A 19,866-nucleotide genomic window follows, 5' to 3' on the forward strand; every position below is an offset into this window, starting at 1 on the left:
TTTGATGCGTATAGCATCTGCAGCCTGAACTCTCTCAGCGGTAGCACGATTTCAAGCTTCCGCTGGCTAGCGGGAAAGTTATATCAGACAAGTGTCATGAGAGTTTCGATCTATACGGTAAGGAACTCTAAAGTCTGATTACAGTTACTTGTTAGATAGACGGCCGCGGTGGTCTCGCGGTTCTAGGCGCGCAGTCCGGAACCGCGCGACTGCTGCGGTCGCAGGTTCGAATCCTGCTTCGGGCATGGATGTGTGTGATGTCCTTAGGTTAGTTAGGTTTAAGTAGTTCTAAGTTCTAGGGGACTGATGACCACAGCTGTTAAGTCCCATAGTGCTCAGAGCCATTTGAACCATTTTTGAACTTGTTAGATAACACTTCAAGCCTTGCGGCTGATTCCTCCAATCACTCCTCTACGCCTGTCCACCGTTGCCACTAGTGCGCCACATCGAAACGTGCAGCTGATTTACACGTATCAAGCAACAGAAAAACTTAGACGCCGAGTTCTTTCCACGGTCACTTTGACTTTTGCCGACAGGTGCGAACATCTCGTTCTTCACTCGCGGGTAGTACATTTTTTGTTTGACTGACTATCAACAATGTCCTTCTAACTTTTTTTAAACTTTTTTACATTTCTTGATGCTGTATGCGCTCTTTTGTAGGGTACACTTTAGCAACGAGGTTTGCCAGGCCTCAGCGTACTAAAACCCTTAACACGCGTAAAAGTGATTGTATCAGTTCTTGCAAGGTGGCCCGACTAACAGCTACTGCGTAACTATTCAGAGTCAAAGTTCACACTAGTTATTACAGAATAAATTATATACAATACTTAACTCCCATTTGCAGCATACTCGACGTCAGTTAAAATATTGAAAAGTGTCACTCTGGATCAAAGCCCTAATCCAACTGATAGACACTTCGAAGGTATTTTTCTAAGTCAAATCGGAAAGCGATGAACTGGAAAACGAGCAGCGGTCGACGAAGGCTGGTTGCAGGCTGTTGTCCGATGGTGCTCGTTGAAATTAGAAGACAGGTCGCCTGCTCTGGAAGTAGACCCGTCGATTGGCTCTCCAGTCAACTGCGCTTATCGGGTCGTGCAGCTCACAAAACACCAGGAGGGTGGAATGATATCGAGCAACACACTATTTCCGACCACGTGTCAGACGGTGCAAAGTATGGCAGCAAAGGTATCGCCCTCTGTAGGTCAGAACTACGGCTCTTGCAATACGTTTTCTCGCCGCTTAAACGCCTGCGTAGCAGGCAACCCAAAATACATTAATGTACCGCGCAGAGCCTCTATAACCTGTGCGATACAGCCTTTAGTCTTTATTGATGGTCTATCATGAAGGTAACTAAACTGACCGATTTTTATATATTTTGTAACAAGTGTGCATTTTTGTTATATGTGGGGTGTCCCTCCTAATTTCGCTTTTGGAATGTGTGGCTTGAGTCAGCCCAAACAAATACTGCTCAATACGTCTTTCATGCGACGTCGACGGAAGCGTCGCTTTGTTTTATGTTACAAAGAAAATGATTTTTAAAGCGGAATATTACGTGTCCATTCGAAAGAGTGGAACCAAATTATTCTCGTCCGACATTCGTTTTATCGATATGTATTAATCGGAACATTAATGATGATGATGAAGTCACATACTCCGTGACAGAGCGTAGGGAAACGATATGGGAGATCCACACCGCCGTACTAGGCAAGGTCCTAGTGAAGATGGTTTTCCATTGCCTTCCTCCTACCGTAATGGGGATGAATGATGATGATGAAGACGACACAACAACGCCCAGTCATCACGAGGCAGGAAAAAACCTGACCCCGCCTGGAAACGAACCCGGGATCCCGTGCTTGGGAAGCGAGAACGCTACTGCGAGACCACGAGCAGCGGACAACAGGGACATTAAAAACGAGGATTAGCCAGTACTTCAGCAGCGACTCTCGTACCGCCCTGGCCAGCGCCGACTGCTACCGCATGCGGCTGCGCTGCTCGGTTGCTCCTAGAGTAATGATTGTTCATCGTGTTTTAATGTTCCTGTTACTACATGTCAATAAATCGAATATCGTTCTAGACTAATTTGGAACCGCTCTATGAATGGACACGTAGAATTACGCTTTCAAAATCATTCATTTGTAACGGGAAACTATCCGACGCTTTCTGTCGTCGCTGAGCATCGCATGAAAGACACGATATCAATATTTTTTGGGCGGAGTCCAGCAGCACATTGCAAGAACGAAATTACAAAAATCTGTCGAAACACCAGAGAAAATTTGCCACGACTCTTAACGGGGACACCCGGTATATACACAGGGTGAGGCAGCCAAGACACGCCACGCCAGATAAATCTAGAATGAATAAATATATCGAGCTACTTTTTTCGCCAAGTTATAGCTGACAATATGGGGAATTTCCAGACGTTCACAAGTAATTTTTATCGATCGTAGATGCCGAACTACGACTCCGACTTTGTACACTACTGGCCATTAAAATTGCTACACCAAGAAGGAATGCAAATGATAAACGGGTATTCATTGGAGAAATATATTATACTAGAACTGACATGCGATTACATTTTCATGCAATTTGAGTGCATAGATCCTGAGTTATCAGTACCCAGAACAACCACCTGTGGCCGTAATAACGGCCTTGATACGCCTGGGCATGGAGTCAAACAGAGCTTGGATGGCGTGTAGAGGTACAGTTGCCCATGCAGCTTCAACACGGTACCACAGTTCATCAGGAGTAGTGACTGGCGTTTTATGACGAGCCAGTTGCTCGGCCACCATTGACCAGACGTTTCCAATTGGTGAGAGATCTGGAGAATGTGCTGGCCGGGGCAGCAGTCGAACATTTTCTGTATCCAGATAGGCCCGTACAGGACCTGCAACATGCGATGGTGCATTATCCTGCTTAAATGTAGGGTTTCGCAGAGATCGAATGAAGGGTAGAGCACCGTCCGGGGTGGCCGAGCGGTTCTAGGCGCAACAGTCTGGAACCGCGTGACCACTACGGTCGCAGGTTCGAATCCTGCCTCGGGCATGGATGTGTGTGATGTCCTTAATTTAGTTAGGTTTAAGTAGTTCTAAGTTCTAGGGGACATGACCTCAGATGTTAAGTCTCATAGTGCTCAGAGGCATTTGAACCATTTTCGAAAGGTAGAGCCACGCATCGTATTACATTTGAAATGTAACGTCCACTGTTCAAAGTGCCGTCAATGCGAACAAGAGGTGACCGAGACGTGTAACCAGTGGCACCCCATACCATCACGCCGGGTGATACTCCAGTATGGCGATGACTAATACACGCTTCCAATGTGCGTTCACCGTTCCAAACACGGATGCGACCATCATGATGCTGTAAACAGAATCTGGAATCTTCCGAAAAAATGACGTTTTGCCATTCGTGCACCCAGGTTCGTCGGTGAGTACACCATCGCAGGCGCTCCTGTCTGTGATGCAGCGTCAAGGGTAACCGCAGCCATGGTCTCCGAACTGATAGTCCATGCTGCTGCAAACGTCATCGAACTGTTGGTGCAAATGGTTTTTGTCTTGCAAACGTCCCCATCTGTTGACTCAGGGATCGAGACGTGGCTGCACGATCCGTTACAGCCATGCGGATAAGATGCCTGTCATCTCGACTGCTAGTGATACGAGGCCGTTGGGATCGAGCACGGCGTTCCGTATTACCCTCCTGAACCCACCGATTCCATATTCTGCTAACAGTCATTGGATCTCGACCAACGCGAGCAGCAATGTCGCGATAAGATAAACCGCAATCGCGATAGGCTACAATCCGACCTTTATCAAAGTCGGAAACGTGATGGTTCGCGTTTCTCCTCTTTCTCCTCCTTACACGAGGCATCACAACAACGTTTGCATATCACAGCATCTTCTTCCTGTCGGTTAAATTTCCCGTCTGTAGCACGTGATATTCGTGGTGTAGCAATTTTAATGGCCAATAGTGTATTTCTCTATTCGAACTACATACTTACTTCTGTGGCATTTGAAAGAAGTTTCTAAGTAAACTTCAATGACATAGCGTGAATGAGAATTGCTCAAATAGTATCAAGATAACAGCGCTGCAAACCTCTGTCCAGGCGCAGGAGAAGAAGTTCCACAAATGTCTGCCCAGCTGTGTCATATGTGAGCAAGCACCCTAACTGAGGTACGGTTCGTGTGTTTACTATCACGGTTGTCATACCAAGTGCTCAAAATGTTGACCTTGAGCTCTGATGAACGCTAAAAAATGCTTCTCGAGAAACAGTATTGCTAACTAAATTTCATCTCGAGTTAACGTTAGTACGGACCCGTGATATAAGGCATTCGGGAGTCATCGGCGTATCATAGCAGACCTCTCGTTTTAATTTTGCCCGCAGATAAAAGTATAGACGTGTTAAGTATGGTGAGTGTGCAAAACATTTGAGTTCCTGAAAGACCGTTCCAATGCTCTCCAAATGTTCTCTTGAGAGGAATGGTAGGGACATCTGTCTTGTTGCTACCACACTGACTGCCTCATGTCTTGTGGAATGTATCCCAATAAATATATTTAGATTCTCATCAATGAAACAGGGACCAATGATGCGGGTCTTGAGCAACACTCAGTAAACAATGATGGACCAAAAGCCTTGTTTTTATCCACTTCTTTGAGTCAGTGTGGATTTTCAACTGACGATTGGTGCATATTGCGGGGATTGACTTGCCCATGATTTCTAAACCACGCTTCTTCCTTAAACAAGATTTTGCCTATACACTGATGTGACAAAAGACATGGGATACATCTTAATATCGTGTTGGACCTCCTCCTCACCGGCGTAGTGCAGCAAATCGACAGAACATGAACTCAACAATCCGCTAGAAGTCCCATGGAATGTGTTGCCGGTACAAGATTTTGTAGACCAACCGACCTCTCCATTATGTCCCATAAATGTTCGATGGTATTCATGTCGGGCGATCTAGGCGACCAGATCATTCGCTCTAATAGACCTGAATGTTCTTCAAGACAATCGTAAACATTTATGGCGAGATGACATGGCGCATTGTCATCCATAAAAATTCCATCGTTGTCTGTGAACATGAAGTCCATGAATGCCTGTCAGTAGTCCCCAAGTAGAGGAACATAACCATTTCCAATCAATGGTCGGTTCAGATGGACGACAGTACCCTGTCCATTTCATGTAAATGCAGCCCACACCGATATGGAGCCACCACAAGCTTGCACAAAGCCTTGTTGACAATTTGGGCCCATGGCTTCGTAGGGTCTAGGCCACACTCAAATGTTACCATCAGCTCTTACCAACTGAAGTCGGGACTCGTCTGACCTGGACAGGGTTTTCTAGTCGTATGGGGTCCAACCGGTAAGGTCACGAGCTTAGAGCATACACTGCAGGCGATGTCGTGTTGTTATCTATGGCACTCGCATCGGTCGTCTGCTACCATAGCCCATTAACACCAAATTTCGTAGCACTGTCCTAACAGATACCTTCGTCGTACGTCCCACATTGATTTCTGCGGTTATTTCATACAGTCATACTTGTACGTTAGTAATGAAATGTGGAGAGGTTGAAATGTGATGGAATGTAGTGTTCGGAGAACACTAGTTAGGTTGATTCCTCCTATACTTCCGAGATGCCCCTTAGTGACATTTGCGCTGTGTGTTACTGCTACTAAACTATTAGTTTCATCTCTTTCATCAGTGGCTCTTCTTTATCCTTGGCGTATTTTATTCTGCACACTTCCATTTACTAGAACTTTTTATCGTCTTTGCAAAGACAGATCGTGAGTGCTTAGCACTATCTGGTTACTCTTCAGCATACAACCACACCGATGCACTATTAGTTTGGCGACGTCCACCATAAACGGTATTCACTTTTTCGACTGTCGTACAACACAAGAACCGTACCTCAGTGCGTGTTTGCTTACATTTGGTATAACAGTGTAGACGTTTGTGGAACCTCTTCTGCTAACCGGGGACAGTGGTTTCCGGCGCTATTACCCTGACACTATTTGATTATGTGCCGCACATTTTTTGTCACTGAATTTCTTTTAGAATCTTCTTTTAAATATCTTACAAATAAGTATATGGTTCCATTAGGACAAAATAATTATAAAAAATGGTGTCGTAATTCGGCGTCTATAAATAATAAAAATTACATGGGAATGCCTGGAAATTCGGCATATTGTACGCTATAACTTGGCGAAAATGAAACCTCGATATATTTGTTCATTCTGGAAATATTTGAGGTGGACTTCCAAAAGCTGTCCCACTAAAATATTAGGGTTTGTAGCAATAGAGCTTTCGCAATATATTACAAATAGTATTGTAAGGTACTTAAAAAGTCATTAACATGACAAAAAGCATGTGGTATACAAACAGAATAGCAAATTCTCCAGATAAAATTAAAGCCACATGGCCATTTGTGAAGGAAGTATTTGGCCAATAGCATAGGGTCGAGGATAACAATCACTTTTTGAATACAGCAGGTGAATTTAAAAAAAAAAAAAACCTTGATTTCTACAGGGAGACATATAAGTGTCTCAAAGAACGGCTTTCCAAGACTTTTACCTGAAATATACCTCTTTGTTACTGAGAATGAATGAATAATTAAATCTCTGAAGACTCAGGGCTCTCATGGATATTCTGGGGTACCTAGCAGGATACTAAAACAGTGTGTTTCATATGTCAGGCTAATACTTAGTCACATTGATAACTTTTTAAATAAAACAAGTGATAGTAACCTTCTACATCTTTATTCTTCATGTCCGTATATTTATTTCTCAACATAGTGACCCTGGTGACGAATTCATTTCTCCGAACGAGAGACAAGTTTGTTGATACAGTCATTGTAGAATGTTTGATGTTCTGACGAAGCCACAACCTCACCTCTGCTTGCACCGCTTGATTACTATCAAAGTGACGTACTCGAAGGTGTACTTTAAGTTTTGGAAACTGATGAAAATCGGATGGGACCAATTTGGATCAATATAGAGGATGATCGATGACAGTGATCGCGAGGCGTCGGATTGTTACAGATGACGCAGTGCTAATGTGTGATCTGTTATTTTCATGCTGAAGGAGATGATGCTCCATGTGTGGACGAACTCTTCGAATTCTAAACTCGGTTCAGCTTGCTGTTTCTCACGCACCGACATAGTTACGTTAACACCGCTATGTGGCGCACTACAATTCGGAGCCCTCTAGCAGCAGAGAGCTGCAAATATGTAGACATCAAGGATAAAGACGTAGAATGTTAACAATAACGTTTTGCTCATTTAAAAAGCTTTAAGAGTTTTCACATAAAAATTTCGGAGATAATACTTTTCTGCAAGTCCTCGTGTAATACCTTTTCTCGGTGAGTCACTGGACGGATTAAACAAAAAGTTGCGAACACTAGGAATCTTCTTTGATTTAACTAACACTTTTGGCTGTGTGGATCACAAAACACTATAGCAAAAGTTGGACCGTTATGGAATAAGGGGAGTAGCTCGCAATTCGTTACTGTCATCCTTTAAGAACAGACAGCAGTAGGTTATTCTCCACAGTAATGCGCATTGCTATAAGGTGGCGTCTGATTGGGAAACTTTTTGGTGGGATTGCCTCAAGGGTCAGTGCTGGGTTCATTTCTGTTTCTTATATGTATAAAAGACAAGACTGCCAATATTACATGTCATTTTAGAATGTTTCTGTCAGCTAATGACAGTCGCTTAGTAGTGAATCCTATTGAGGCAGGGTATGAAATGCTACAGTTCAAGAACTAATTTCATGGCTTGTAGAAAATAAATTAATGTTGTATCACAATAAGATACAGTTTTGTAGAATTTTGGAACACGTATTATGTTCGAGTATAATGACTTTTCTGGAGACTAGAAATCTACTCTGTAGGAATCAGCATGGGTTTCGAAAAAGAAGGTCATGTGAAACCCAGCTCGCGCTATTCGTCCACGAGACTCAGAGGGCCATAGACACGGGTTCACAGGTAGATGCCGTGTTTCTTGACTTCCGCAAGGCGTTCGATACAGTTCCCCACAGTCGTTTAATGAACAAAGTAAGAGCATATGGACTATCAGACCAATTGTGTGATTGGATTGACGAGTTCCTAGATGACAGAACGCAGCATGTCATTCTCAATGGAGAGAAGTCTCCCGAAGTAAGAGTTATTTCAGGTGTGCCGCAGGGGAGTGTCATAGGACCGTTGCTATTCACAATATACATAAATGACCTGGTGGATGACATCAGAAGTTCACTGAGGCTTTTTGCAGATGATGCTGTGGTGTATCGAGAGGTTGCAACAATGGAAAATTGTACTGAAATGCAGGAGGATCTGCAGCGAATTGACGCATGGTGCAGGGAATGGCAATTGAATCTCCATGTAGACAAGTGTAATGTGCTGCGAATACATAGAAAGATAGATCCCTTATCATTTAGCTACAAAATAGCAGGTCAGCAACTGGAAGCAGTTAATTCCATAAATTATCTGAGAGTACGCATTAGGAGTGATTTAAGATGGAATGATCATATAAAGTTGATCGTCGGTAATGCAGATGCCAAACTGAGATTCATTGGAAGAATCTTAAGGAAATGCAATCCGAAAACAAAGGAAGTAGGTTACAGTACGCTTGTTCGCCCACTGCTTGAATACTGCTCAGCAGTGTGGGATCCGTACCAGATAGGGTTGATAGAAGAGATAGAGAAGATCCAACGGAGAGCAGCGCGCTTCGTTACAGGATCATTTAGTAATCGCGATTGCGTTACGGAGATGATAGATAAACACCAGTGGAAGACTCTGCAGGAGAGACGCTCAGTAGCTCGGTACGGGCTTTTGTTAATGTTTCGAGAACATACCTTCACCGAAGAGTCAAGCAGTATATTGGTCCCTCCTACGTATATCTCGCGAAGAGACCATGAGGATAAAATCAGAGAGATTAGAGCCCACACAGTGGCATACCGACAATCCTTCTTTCCACGAACAATACGAGACTGGAATAGAAGGGAGAACCGATAGAGGTACTCAAGGTACCCTCCGCCACACACCGTCAGGTGGCTTGCGGAGTATGGATGTAGATGCAATTCAACTAAAACTGACATTTTGATTACATAGAATGTCATATGATACATAAAGCTGAACAGTTCAAATTTCTAGTGTGTTCAGATAGATAGTCAACGGTGATGGAAACCCCATGTTCAAGAACTGAATGCTGCCATGTTTACCATTAGAACAGTATCTAAACACGATCCAGCACGAAGATTAGTTTACTTTGCTAATTTTCATTCTCTTATGATGTACGGCATTACATTCTGGAGTAACTCTTCCCATTCACAAGGGATAATTTTGACTTAGACATAGGCAGTCCGAGCCACAAGTGGTGTAAGTTCGCTAACTTCTTGTCGACTCCTGTTCATGAGTCAGGGACTTCTGATAATGGCCTTTCAATATTTATTTTTTTAATGTAGTTTGTTGATAACGATATGAGCTTATTCCAAAGAATTAACAGCTTTCACTCAGTCGTTACTTGGCGGAACTCCATTCTGCATTTGGATCGCACTTCCAACTCATGTGCAGAAAGGGAGTCAGTGTTCTTCTGCATTCATTTTCAATAAGCTACCACTATAAATTAAAAAAAAAAATTGTTGTACCCCTCGTTCATTCAAGCCTAACTGAAGATTTTTGTCATGGATTACTGCTTTAATTCTCTCAATGAGTTCCTTGATAAATAATGAAGCTAATTCCTGTGTTAAATTGTTTATTAATGTATTGACTCGTTCCGTGGTCATGTAGATTTGCTCCTGAATTTGGCGCGGAACTAGACGTGTAAAATTCGGAGCTTTTGCGTCAAACGTCTCGGGCTCAAAAATCATCATGGGGAACAACTTTTTTAGGCCCAAATGTTCGCTGACGCTTCAAGATGACGCTAGGTGTCAATTTGTACTTTTTACTCTCCTGAGAGGAGGTAGTGGATAGGCACTCTCCAGCGTGCCTATGAAATGTGCGTCTTCTGTAGTTGCGTCATCTGCTTAGTGTGAAAGGTGGTAGGTCAAGAACAGTTGTAATTCCTGATTCGCTTCTAAAATATCTTTCTCCATCTAGAAACCCTCATTATTAAGGTTCTCTTGTTGAAAGTCACTGTATCAATTTACTGGGGTATGTAGTCTGCAGCACACCGCGTTAGCAGCCCCTGCTGGTTCCTTGAGATCTTGTCGTCCTAGAACCGGCGAAGACAATAAGAAGACACCTAGCGTCGCCGGCAAGCGTCAACGAACATTTTGTCTTGGACAAAAGTTGTTCCTCACGACGTAATCTGCTACCCCTAGATGGAAACACTTTCAAACATTCTGCACATACTAGTGACCTGGTTACCTGCCAATGGATGACCATTTTGGCAGTATGCTTTCCTCTGCTTCTTCTAAGAACTTGCTATAACCTAGTTATTGCTAATTCACTCATTAAAACAACTCTCCACCTAATATTACAAAAAAGCTAATAATAGTTCAAAACATGTTAAAATGTGTGTGAAATCTTATGAGACTTAACTGCTAAGGTCATCAATCCCTACGCGTACACACTTCTTAACCTAAATTATCCTAAGAACAAACACACACACCCATGCCCGAGGGAGGACTCGAAGCACCGCCGGGACCAGCCGGCAAATAATAGTAATAAAAGGGAACTAATAGTAGTAAAAATGGAGAAAGAGAGAATTCAAAGAAGAATGGAGAAAATCTGTTATTTTTACAAACATATGTGGAGGAGGCAAGAAGTACTATGACAGTTTTAAGCAGCCTTACGTTATTTCAGTGCCTATGGTACTGTGCTGTCAGCTTCCTTTTCGCAATAAGTTTAGGAGCCTGGTGGATTCGCAAGGAAGAGGAAGGCGTGCTGGATTACTTCCCATTTCACCACCTAATATGGTAGATGAGGTAGTGAAGATCCAGCTCCTCTTTGATGTTCGACCCCTGGTTCGAAGATTGTTGAGCTTCGGAAACAAAGACAGACTGAAGTGTTTCGGTATTGACATATTCCCCTCCCATACGGCAAATCAGATTCTTCAGCATTGGCCACGCATTAGTTGGTCCAAGAGCTTTCGTTTGGTTGTCTGTGTGAAAACTTGAGCTGTTTCATTCTGTAAGACAAGTTTTTACCAGTTGCTCACTGATTCGTAGATAGGAGTGCCCTGGTGTTGCTGTCTTCCTTCTACCATCAAGAAATCGTAAACTGGACATTCCAACAGCAAGTTGTAAGGTTTACTTATGGATCCGCAACCACAGCTAGGTTGCTCTTCTTGCTGGATTGTGTACGGATAATCCTAGTATGCATCATGTCCAATCAGAAGGAGTACAGTCTCAGCGTTTGGTTGAACGGGCCCGTTTGGGGCAGCCGACTGCTGCTGAGTTGTTCCTGAGGCTCATTTGACTGTCACCGACGCGGGCACTACGTTCATTGTTTTAGACCGAGCCTCATAGAGGGGCAGCTGAAAGCTGTTGTGGCAGCCTTGTAGCAGCACGTGACAGAGTCCAGCTAAAATGTAACTAGTGGACTAATGCTCCTATCGGAGCACAAAAAAGGCTAATATGCCTCTGTTTGAAAAGACACTGAGTGAAAACTGGGGCACCAACTGCTTCATTCTTCCTTCCTCAGCACCTTTAAAAATTTTCCCAAAAATTTTGGCATCCGAACATATTCAATATATTCGCGATCTTTTTAACGTGAAACTCACATCTCACTCCCACAATCTCCGCTAAGTATGACTCGCCCACACCCACTAGTCCATCGCTGTAAGTCGCTCATACGCATTCACTCCCACTACCCCTTTCTCATTCATCCCTTGAGCCCAACTCATTGTCATTATCTCTTTGTGGCTCTCTGACACTGTCTCCTGTCTCACAGTCACAGTGTCTTTCGTTTTGTCCTACTACTACTACTACTGCTACTACTACTCTCACTCTCTCCTCTCATTGTCACTGTCTCCCTCTCGTTCTCTTACTGCTACTACCTCATTCCTTCTTTATCACTACTGCTGTCTCCTCTCACTGTCACTCTCTCTCTCTCTCTCTCTCTCTCTCTCTCTCTCTCTCTCTGTCTCGCTGTCATTCTCATATTCTCATAGACTCTGTCTCTCATTGTCACTGGCTCTCACCCACTTCCACTTTCTCCTTCTCTTTATTCCTGTCCCACTAGGCTTGTCTCCTCCACTCTTTTCCTAGCACCGTCGTGTCACTGTCATCCATGTTCCACTGTCACTGCGTCCCTCTCTTTCTGTCACACTGCCATTGCCTCCTTCGTTCTTTCTGTACGACAACCAGTCTACAAGCTTCTAGTGATTACAACTCTTCCGTCTCTTTCACACTACCACTGTCTCCTTCTCACTGAGGATAAAAAAGTGCGAATATGTTCGCATGTCAAAATTTTTAAAGGTGCTGAGAGACGAAAAACGAGGCAGCTGGTACCCCACTTTTCAACCAGTTTTTTAAGACAGGAAAGTATTAGACTGTTTTGTGCTCAGATAGGAGCATTTTTCCCCTGGTTCCCTTCTTTTCCCTGATGTAGTAGGAAATGTCACTCACTTTATGGCTCAGTAAAACTTTGATTGCTTACTTACGTGAAATTTAAATGACGCAAATTAATTTTACATCACAGACCGGATTTACGTGCACAAAAATTTTGCATGCGCGTCAGTACTACATCATGGGGTTTCAGGAACCATTCTGATGGTAACGAAGACACTTTACAGCATATTTCTTCGTGCTACGTCACTTTATAATATACGTCTTCGCGTCACACCTGATATTACGTACTTATCTTACGTGAAAAAGTAGGATAACTTTGAATATCTGTACCCCGGAAATGGGTAAAGATATCGAGAAAATTTTCAAGGTTGTTCGAGATCAGGATCTTAGGAATATATCGTAAGAATTGCAGTGATTTGCTGTGTATAGACGTCTAGGAATCCGCTATTTGATTTTTGTACCCAAAAATAAAGTTTATCGGCTTTCTTCTGGAACGGGCCATGAAATAAATGGTGCCTCGAAAAGCCTGTAAAGGCACACCGTAGACCATATGTAATGCAAGATTAACCAATCGAGTTGGTCCATTTGCCTAAATTGGAGGAAGTGTATAATATTCAAATTTTGACCCTGTACTGTAGTATAGTTTAAGTAAGACGATTCTTCTGTTGGGTAGACTATACAAATAATCACTAGCACAAGGACTAACCAAAACTTTTGACCCCCACGTTGCTATCATCAATAGAACCCGAAGTATGAGCCCCAGAAAATCTCGTTTCTTTGTGTAGAATCTTGTACCGCAAGGAGGCAAGGGAGAGGATGTTGTTATGGATGGCCGGTATCCTCTTTCTACAACACAAATTTACACTTGGATTAATACGATTCTTTATTTACAAGAACTGGCAGTGTTAACTGGAATAGTCCATGTCTGTGGTACAAGAACATCAGTAACAGTCCTCTTGCAGACAATATCAGTCCTCTTGCTATTACAAACTTTAGTCTCAGTGCTAGTACATCTATAGGCATAACCTGGTCGCTATGTACTGTCGTAGCCTGCGAGTAAATTGACAGACGCCAATTGGACGAGTGTGTCAGTGCGCCCAGCCGGTCAGCGGCGGCGGCGTAAACATATGCTGCCGAGAGGGCGCTGCGGCGTGTTGCCTGTCGGTGTGCCTCTGGCCTCTCTCGTGATAGGCACACTTGATCCAGCGCCTACTATCGATCTTTGCACTACATCTTTGCCGACCGGTGTGCTGTTTTGGAAATTATTACACTACTGGCCATTAAAATTGCTACACCACGAAGATGACGTGCTACAGACGCGAAATTTAACCGAGAGGAAGAAGATGCTGTGATTTGCAAATGATTAGCTTTTCAGAGCATTCACACAAGGTTCGTGCCGGTGGCGACACCTACAACGTGCTGACATGAGGAAAGTTTCCAACCGATTTCTCATACACAAACAGCAGTTGACCGGCATTGCCTGGTGAAACGTTGTTGTGATGCCTCGTGTGAGGAGGAGAAATGCGTACCATCACGTTTCCGACTTTGATAAAGGTCGGATTGTAGCCTATCGCGATGAAGTTTATCGTTTCGCGACATTGCTGCTCGCGTTGGTCGAGATCCAATGACTGTTAGCAGAATATGGAATCGGTGGGTTCAGGAGGGTAATACGGAACGCCGTGCTGGATCCCAACGGCCTCGTATCACTAGCAGTCGAGATGACAGGCATCTTATCCGCATGGTTGTAACGGATCGTGCAGCCACGTCTCGATCCCTGAGTCCGTGCAGCCACGTCTCGATCTCTGAGTCAACAGATGGGTACGTCGGCAAGACAATAACCATCTACACGAACAGTTCGACAACGTTTGCAGCATCATGGACTATCAGCTCGGAGACCACGGCCGCGGTTACCCTTGACGCTGCATCACAGACAGGAGCGGCTGCGATGGTGTACTCAACGACGAACCTGGGTGCACGAATGGCAAAATGTCATTTTTTCGGATGAATCCAGGTTCTGTTTACAGCACCATGATGGTCGCATCCGTGTTTGGCGGTGAACGCACATTGGAAGCGTGCATTCGTCATCGCCATACTGGAGTATCAACCGGCGTGATGGTATGGGGTGCGATTGGTTACACGTCTCGGTCACCTCTTGTTCGCATTGACGGCACTTTGAACAGTGGACGTTACATTTCAGATGTGTTACGGCCCGTGGCTCTACCCTTCACTCGATCCCTGCGAAATACATTTCAGCAGGATAATGCACGACCGCATGTTGCATGTCCTGTACGGGCCTTTCTGGATACAGAAAATGTTCGACTGCTGCCCTGGCCAGCACATTCTCCAGATCTCTCACCAATTGAAAACGTCTGGTCAATGGTGGCCGAACAACTGTCTCGTCACAATACACCAGTCACTACTCTTGATGAACTGTGGTATCGTGTTGAAGGTGTGCAGCTGTACCTGTACACGCCATCTAAGCTCTGTTTAACTCAATACCCAGGCGTATCAAGGCCGTTATTACGGCCACAGGTGGTTGTTCTGGCTCAGGATCCATGCACCCAAATTGTGTGAAAATGTAATCACATGTCAGTTCTGGTATAATATGTTTGTCCAATGATACCCGTTTATTATCTGCATTTCTTCTTGGTGTAGCAAATGTAATGGCCAGTAGTGTAGGTAGCGCATGTTGTCTCGTGCATACCGATTTTAATTACGCTGTAGCATAATCGGTGAGTACCCCAGCTGAGTGGCCCGCTTCGTATTTTCAGGAGGAGATCGGCGATGTCTTCGAACACTGGCAGGATGTGGAGCCCGCTGCTCCGAAGCCGGCGCAGTCCCCCGAGGCAGAGGCGCAGTCGCAGCCGGACTCTGACCCCGAGCAGCCGCAGCAGCCGCCCGCGGATGCAGGCCCTGAGCCCGCTGCGGACCCCGAGCCGGAGCCCGAGCCCGAGCGCGCAGCGGCCAGCACGCAGGTGAGGGGCGGCGAGCGGCGGCGGCGGCCGCGGTTCCGGAGGCCCGCCAAGCCGGCCGACGAGCGCGACGCCGGCGACTGCCCGCAGCCGCTGGCCGAGTTCGACGCGGTGGTGGCCCGCGAGCTGAGCGCGCTGCGCCTGGCCGGCACGCCGCCCGCCGACGCCCAGTCCTCGCCCTCTCTGTCGCTGTCGCCGTCGCCGTCCCCATCGCCGCCGGTCAACGGAGGGCTGCCCTCCGTAAGTATACTGCAGGCTGCTCAGCCACCAACCTTGTGTAATCAGTTCCTATCCTCTTCCGATATTTCACCTGGGGATGTCCAACAATTTTCTGAGTATACCGTAAGACTGACAATACCTTTTCAAGATTACGTTGAAATTAAGTTCTTCATTGGAGAGAGAGAGAGAGCAGGTAAGTGTACCGAACCAAAAATCAGTCATCTTCAGCAGATTTCCCACTAATGCCGTGTACACCACCTCGGGCCGGCCGGAGTGGCCGAGCGGTACTAGGCGCTACAGTCTGGAACCGCGCGACCGCTACGGTCGCAGGTTCGAATCCTGCCTCGGGCATGGATATGTGCGATGTCCTTAGGTTAGTTAGGTTTAAGTAGTTCTAAGTTCTGGGGGACTGATGACCTCAGAAGTCCCATAGTGCCAGAGCCATTTGAACCATTTTGAACCATCTCGGTCCTCGATAATGGACTCATTTCGGACAGTAAGAAAGTTTACAAGTTACTTTCGGTATGCCATACCCAGCTGAAGCCATTAATTGGCTGTTAGATCCCGTACAGCTACCAAATTGCACCTGTTTTGATTTCTACGTTTAACTCACTATTGCGAATAGACCCAAACATTTTCTGTGGGCTCAAGACCGGTTAATTGAGCTCGTCAGTCGGGGTGCGATAGCGTGCCTAAGTGTTAAAGGTACGCTTATACTGCACCACGCTGCTGGCACCTCACCCGCTGCCGGCATATCACACGTCACAGCCAGCCGGTAGCGTTGTCGCACGTACGCTGCAGCTTCGCTGCTCGCTAGCCGCCGGGAGTAATTACCCTGCAGCTGTTCACATATCGACCAGTGTGTTAGCAGCGTCAAACGCGACACTGCTGGAGTGACCTTTAAGCACCAAATCACGGCTCAAGTTTCAGGACATACGGCGATGGTCGCAGTGCGAAACACAAACCGGCTTAATATCGTCGTCCGGTGAGGATCGTAGTAAGCAGTGCGGCTAACAGCGATGGAGTGAGTTAAATAGACTGGCTGGACGCAGCTGCATTAATTCATCATCGCAGGGCCACACCTGTGACGGAGACATGGTGGCGTAGACGCACCCTAGTCGTACCAGGATATTATGCTTGCAGCCTTGTGAACACGACCGTTCAGGAGTGCTAATTCTGCAAGGTTCGCAGGAGAGCTTCTGTAAAGTTTGGAAGGTAGGAGACGAGGTACTGGCAGAAGTAAAGCTGTGAGGACGGGGGTGAGTCGTGCTTGTGTGCCTCAGTTGGTAGAGCACTTGCCCGCGAAAGGCAAAGGTCCCGAGTTCAAGTCTCGGTCCGGCACACAGTTTTAATCTGCCAGGAAGTTTCATGTCAGCGCACACTCCGCTGCAGAGTGAAAATCTCATTCTGGAAACATCCCCCAGGCTGTGGTTAAGCCATGTCTCCGCAATATCCTTTCTTTCAGGAGTGCTAGTCCTGCAAGGTTCGCAGGAGAGCTTCTGTAAGGTTTGGAAGGTAGGAGACGAGGTACTGGCAGAAGTAAAGCTGTGAGGACGGGGCGTGAGTCGTGCTTGTGTACCTCAGTTGGTAGAGCACTTGCCCGTGAAAGGCAAAGGTCCCGAGTTCGAGTCTCGGTCCGGCACACAGTTTTAATCTGGCAGGAAGTTTCATATCAGCGCACATTCCGCTGCAGAGTGAAAATCTCATTCTGGAGGACCGTTATCGTCTAGGAAGATGGGGGTGTCCACAAAATACTCATCATGAAAGTGTAGAGGAAGAGCATCACTTGCTCACCGTGGATGTTGAAATAAACCTCCTCGTTGGTTTTCACGGTGGCCTCCATCAGTGGGCCCCAGATATAATACGGAAAAACACCTCCAAAATGTCGCACAAACGCCTTCTGCTTGAATTAGAACCTCCAAACACTGAGGATCAAATGCATCGTTGGGCCGTCGGAACATCTGACCTATTCCATCGTTTCGAAAGAGGATCCCGTCGTTTCTAAAGAGGTATCATTACAACTCATAGGACGACACTACACCCCAACAGTTGTTGTATTGTTCGGTCCACTGAAAATGTGCAACTTTATGTGACAGTGTGAGCAATGACCTTTTGCAAGGTTCCCGACTCCAACCGTCCATTGAAGCGGTTCCCTTCGCAACGTTCGCTTGACAAATGGTTAGTTAGTTAGATAGTTACATGTTCCATCGATCATTTGACTGACTCTTTTAGCGAAATGATGTGCAACGAGACAGTTTACACGTATAAAAAATACATAGTTAACGTTAACATTGATGAACATATAATTCTTTTGACATATTCATGCCATTACACTTACAAATGAGGGTTTTTCTAGTGCTTTTTAGTTGGACCCGCATTCGTTGATAGCAGAATTCTTGTGCGGTTCATGTTGATACAACAACCAATCAGCTTCAGTAATGCTGTTGTCATGTACGTGCTCAAACACGATAGCACCTTTCCGTCATTCTACCACGTTCCTACATCGACCCATTTTTCTGTGCTCTGTCCATACACCTGGCTAGCACATATACATTATACACTACTTCTCTGCCATGACTTACTTCAGCGGTAGAGTATGACGTCCTGGTACTAGTTATACACCTTACATAATGCTCCAAAGCGACCAGTGTGCTCTTCTAACGGAGTGACTAATGTTTTGTGTGGTGAGCGCATTTTCACACCAAATTTATAGAATACGTTAAGCAGAATGAAATTAATTAACCCATATTATGATTGCACTGTGCACATGAAGTTAACAGCGTGATTCATGTCTTGCGCAGAGTTAATAAGGGAAGGACGAAAAGTTTTTAAGAGATATAAATTCATAGTCACTATAAAAAGCGATCATTGCATGTGTTAAAGGAGCAGTAGTATTTTCAGAAGAAAAGATCCGTCGTAACTGTGCTCATATTTTATACACTTCATGGTAAGTTCATTTTCTATGGTGAGTACCATTCAGTTACGTAAGTTGTCATCGAGAAACATTAATATGGAAATCAGTTACGAACTACTCATCTCAGTAGTTTCGGATCACCATGTCGTCCTATTTCATAAAATACATGGCAGTGATCATTAAATCTAAATGTGTTACGTATTCTATGGCCAACACCACATGCCTTACAGGCTAATCACAATAATTTTAGCTCTATAGCCTTGATATTAGATGTAAATATTGTTTTCAGCAATTTGTCATTATTGGCAATTCCTTACTTTCATCAGTAAGAAACCATATCAGTCAATAAGAATGTCGAAACTTACTTTGACCTTTTTTATGTTGTTAAAATATCTGCTTGTTCATAATGCATTCGGTTGATAGTTTTAAACTATCAGCATAGAAATTGACTCTTTACACCTTGTCCACTAATATGTCCGCTGATGCATACGTATGCATCAACGGGCACAATGTTGTTGAGACACATACAGCCTAAGGAAAAAAAAAGAAAGCACCACGAAGGAATTATTCCAATGGGACGGAAATCGGTAGAGGTGGTGTACATGCAGAGACAAACACATGATTACAATTTCAGAAGAATTGGATGATTTTTTCAAGACAAAGAGCTTCACAAATTGAGCACGTCAGTAACGCGTTGGTCCACCTCTGGCCCTTATGCAAGCCATTATTTGTCTTGTCATTGATAGATAGAGTTATTGGATGTCCTCCTACGATATATCGTGCCAAATTCTGTCCAACTGACGCGTTAGATCGGCAAAATCCCTAGCTGGTTGGAGGGCCCTGTCCATAACGCTCCAAACGTTCTCAACTCGGGAGAGATCCGGCGACCTTGATGGCCGAGGTACGATTTGGCAATCATGAAGGCAAGCAGTATAAACTCTCACAGTGTGCGGGCGGGCATTATCTTGCTGAAATGTAAGTCCATGACGGTTTGTCATGAAAGGCAACAAAATGGGGCGTAGAATATCGTCGACGTACCGCTGTGCTGTAAGGTTGCCGCGAATGGGAACCAAAGGGTTCCTGCTGTGAAATGAAATGCCATCCCCGACCCTCACTCCTGACTGTCGGGCCGTATCGCGGGCGACAGACAAGTTGGTATACCACCACTGTCTGTGGTGTCTGCAGACGCGTCTTTGCTGGTCGTCGGGGCTCAGTTCGAAGCGGGACTCGACACTGACGAAAAATTCTACTCCAATCAAT

The 19,866-nt window shown here is 45.1% G+C and overlaps 1 protein-coding gene across 1 annotated transcript in view; it reads left to right on the plus strand.

Moving 5' to 3' along the window:
• LOC124556288 (stAR-related lipid transfer protein 13) overlaps window positions 1–19,866 on the plus strand; it is a 667,281-nt gene that overhangs the window by 63,124 nt on the left and 584,291 nt on the right. Inside the window, exon 2 of the mRNA XM_047130265.1 lies at window positions 15,273–15,617. Within this exon, the coding sequence (XP_046986221.1) occupies window positions 15,273–15,617 (345 nt within the window). The remainder of the gene's footprint in view (window positions 1–15,272; window positions 15,618–19,866) is intronic.

This window comes from Schistocerca americana, chromosome X (genome assembly GCF_021461395.2).
Source record: "Schistocerca americana isolate TAMUIC-IGC-003095 chromosome X, iqSchAmer2.1, whole genome shotgun sequence".
In the NCBI taxonomy this organism is placed as follows: domain Eukaryota; kingdom Metazoa; phylum Arthropoda; class Insecta; order Orthoptera; family Acrididae; genus Schistocerca; species Schistocerca americana.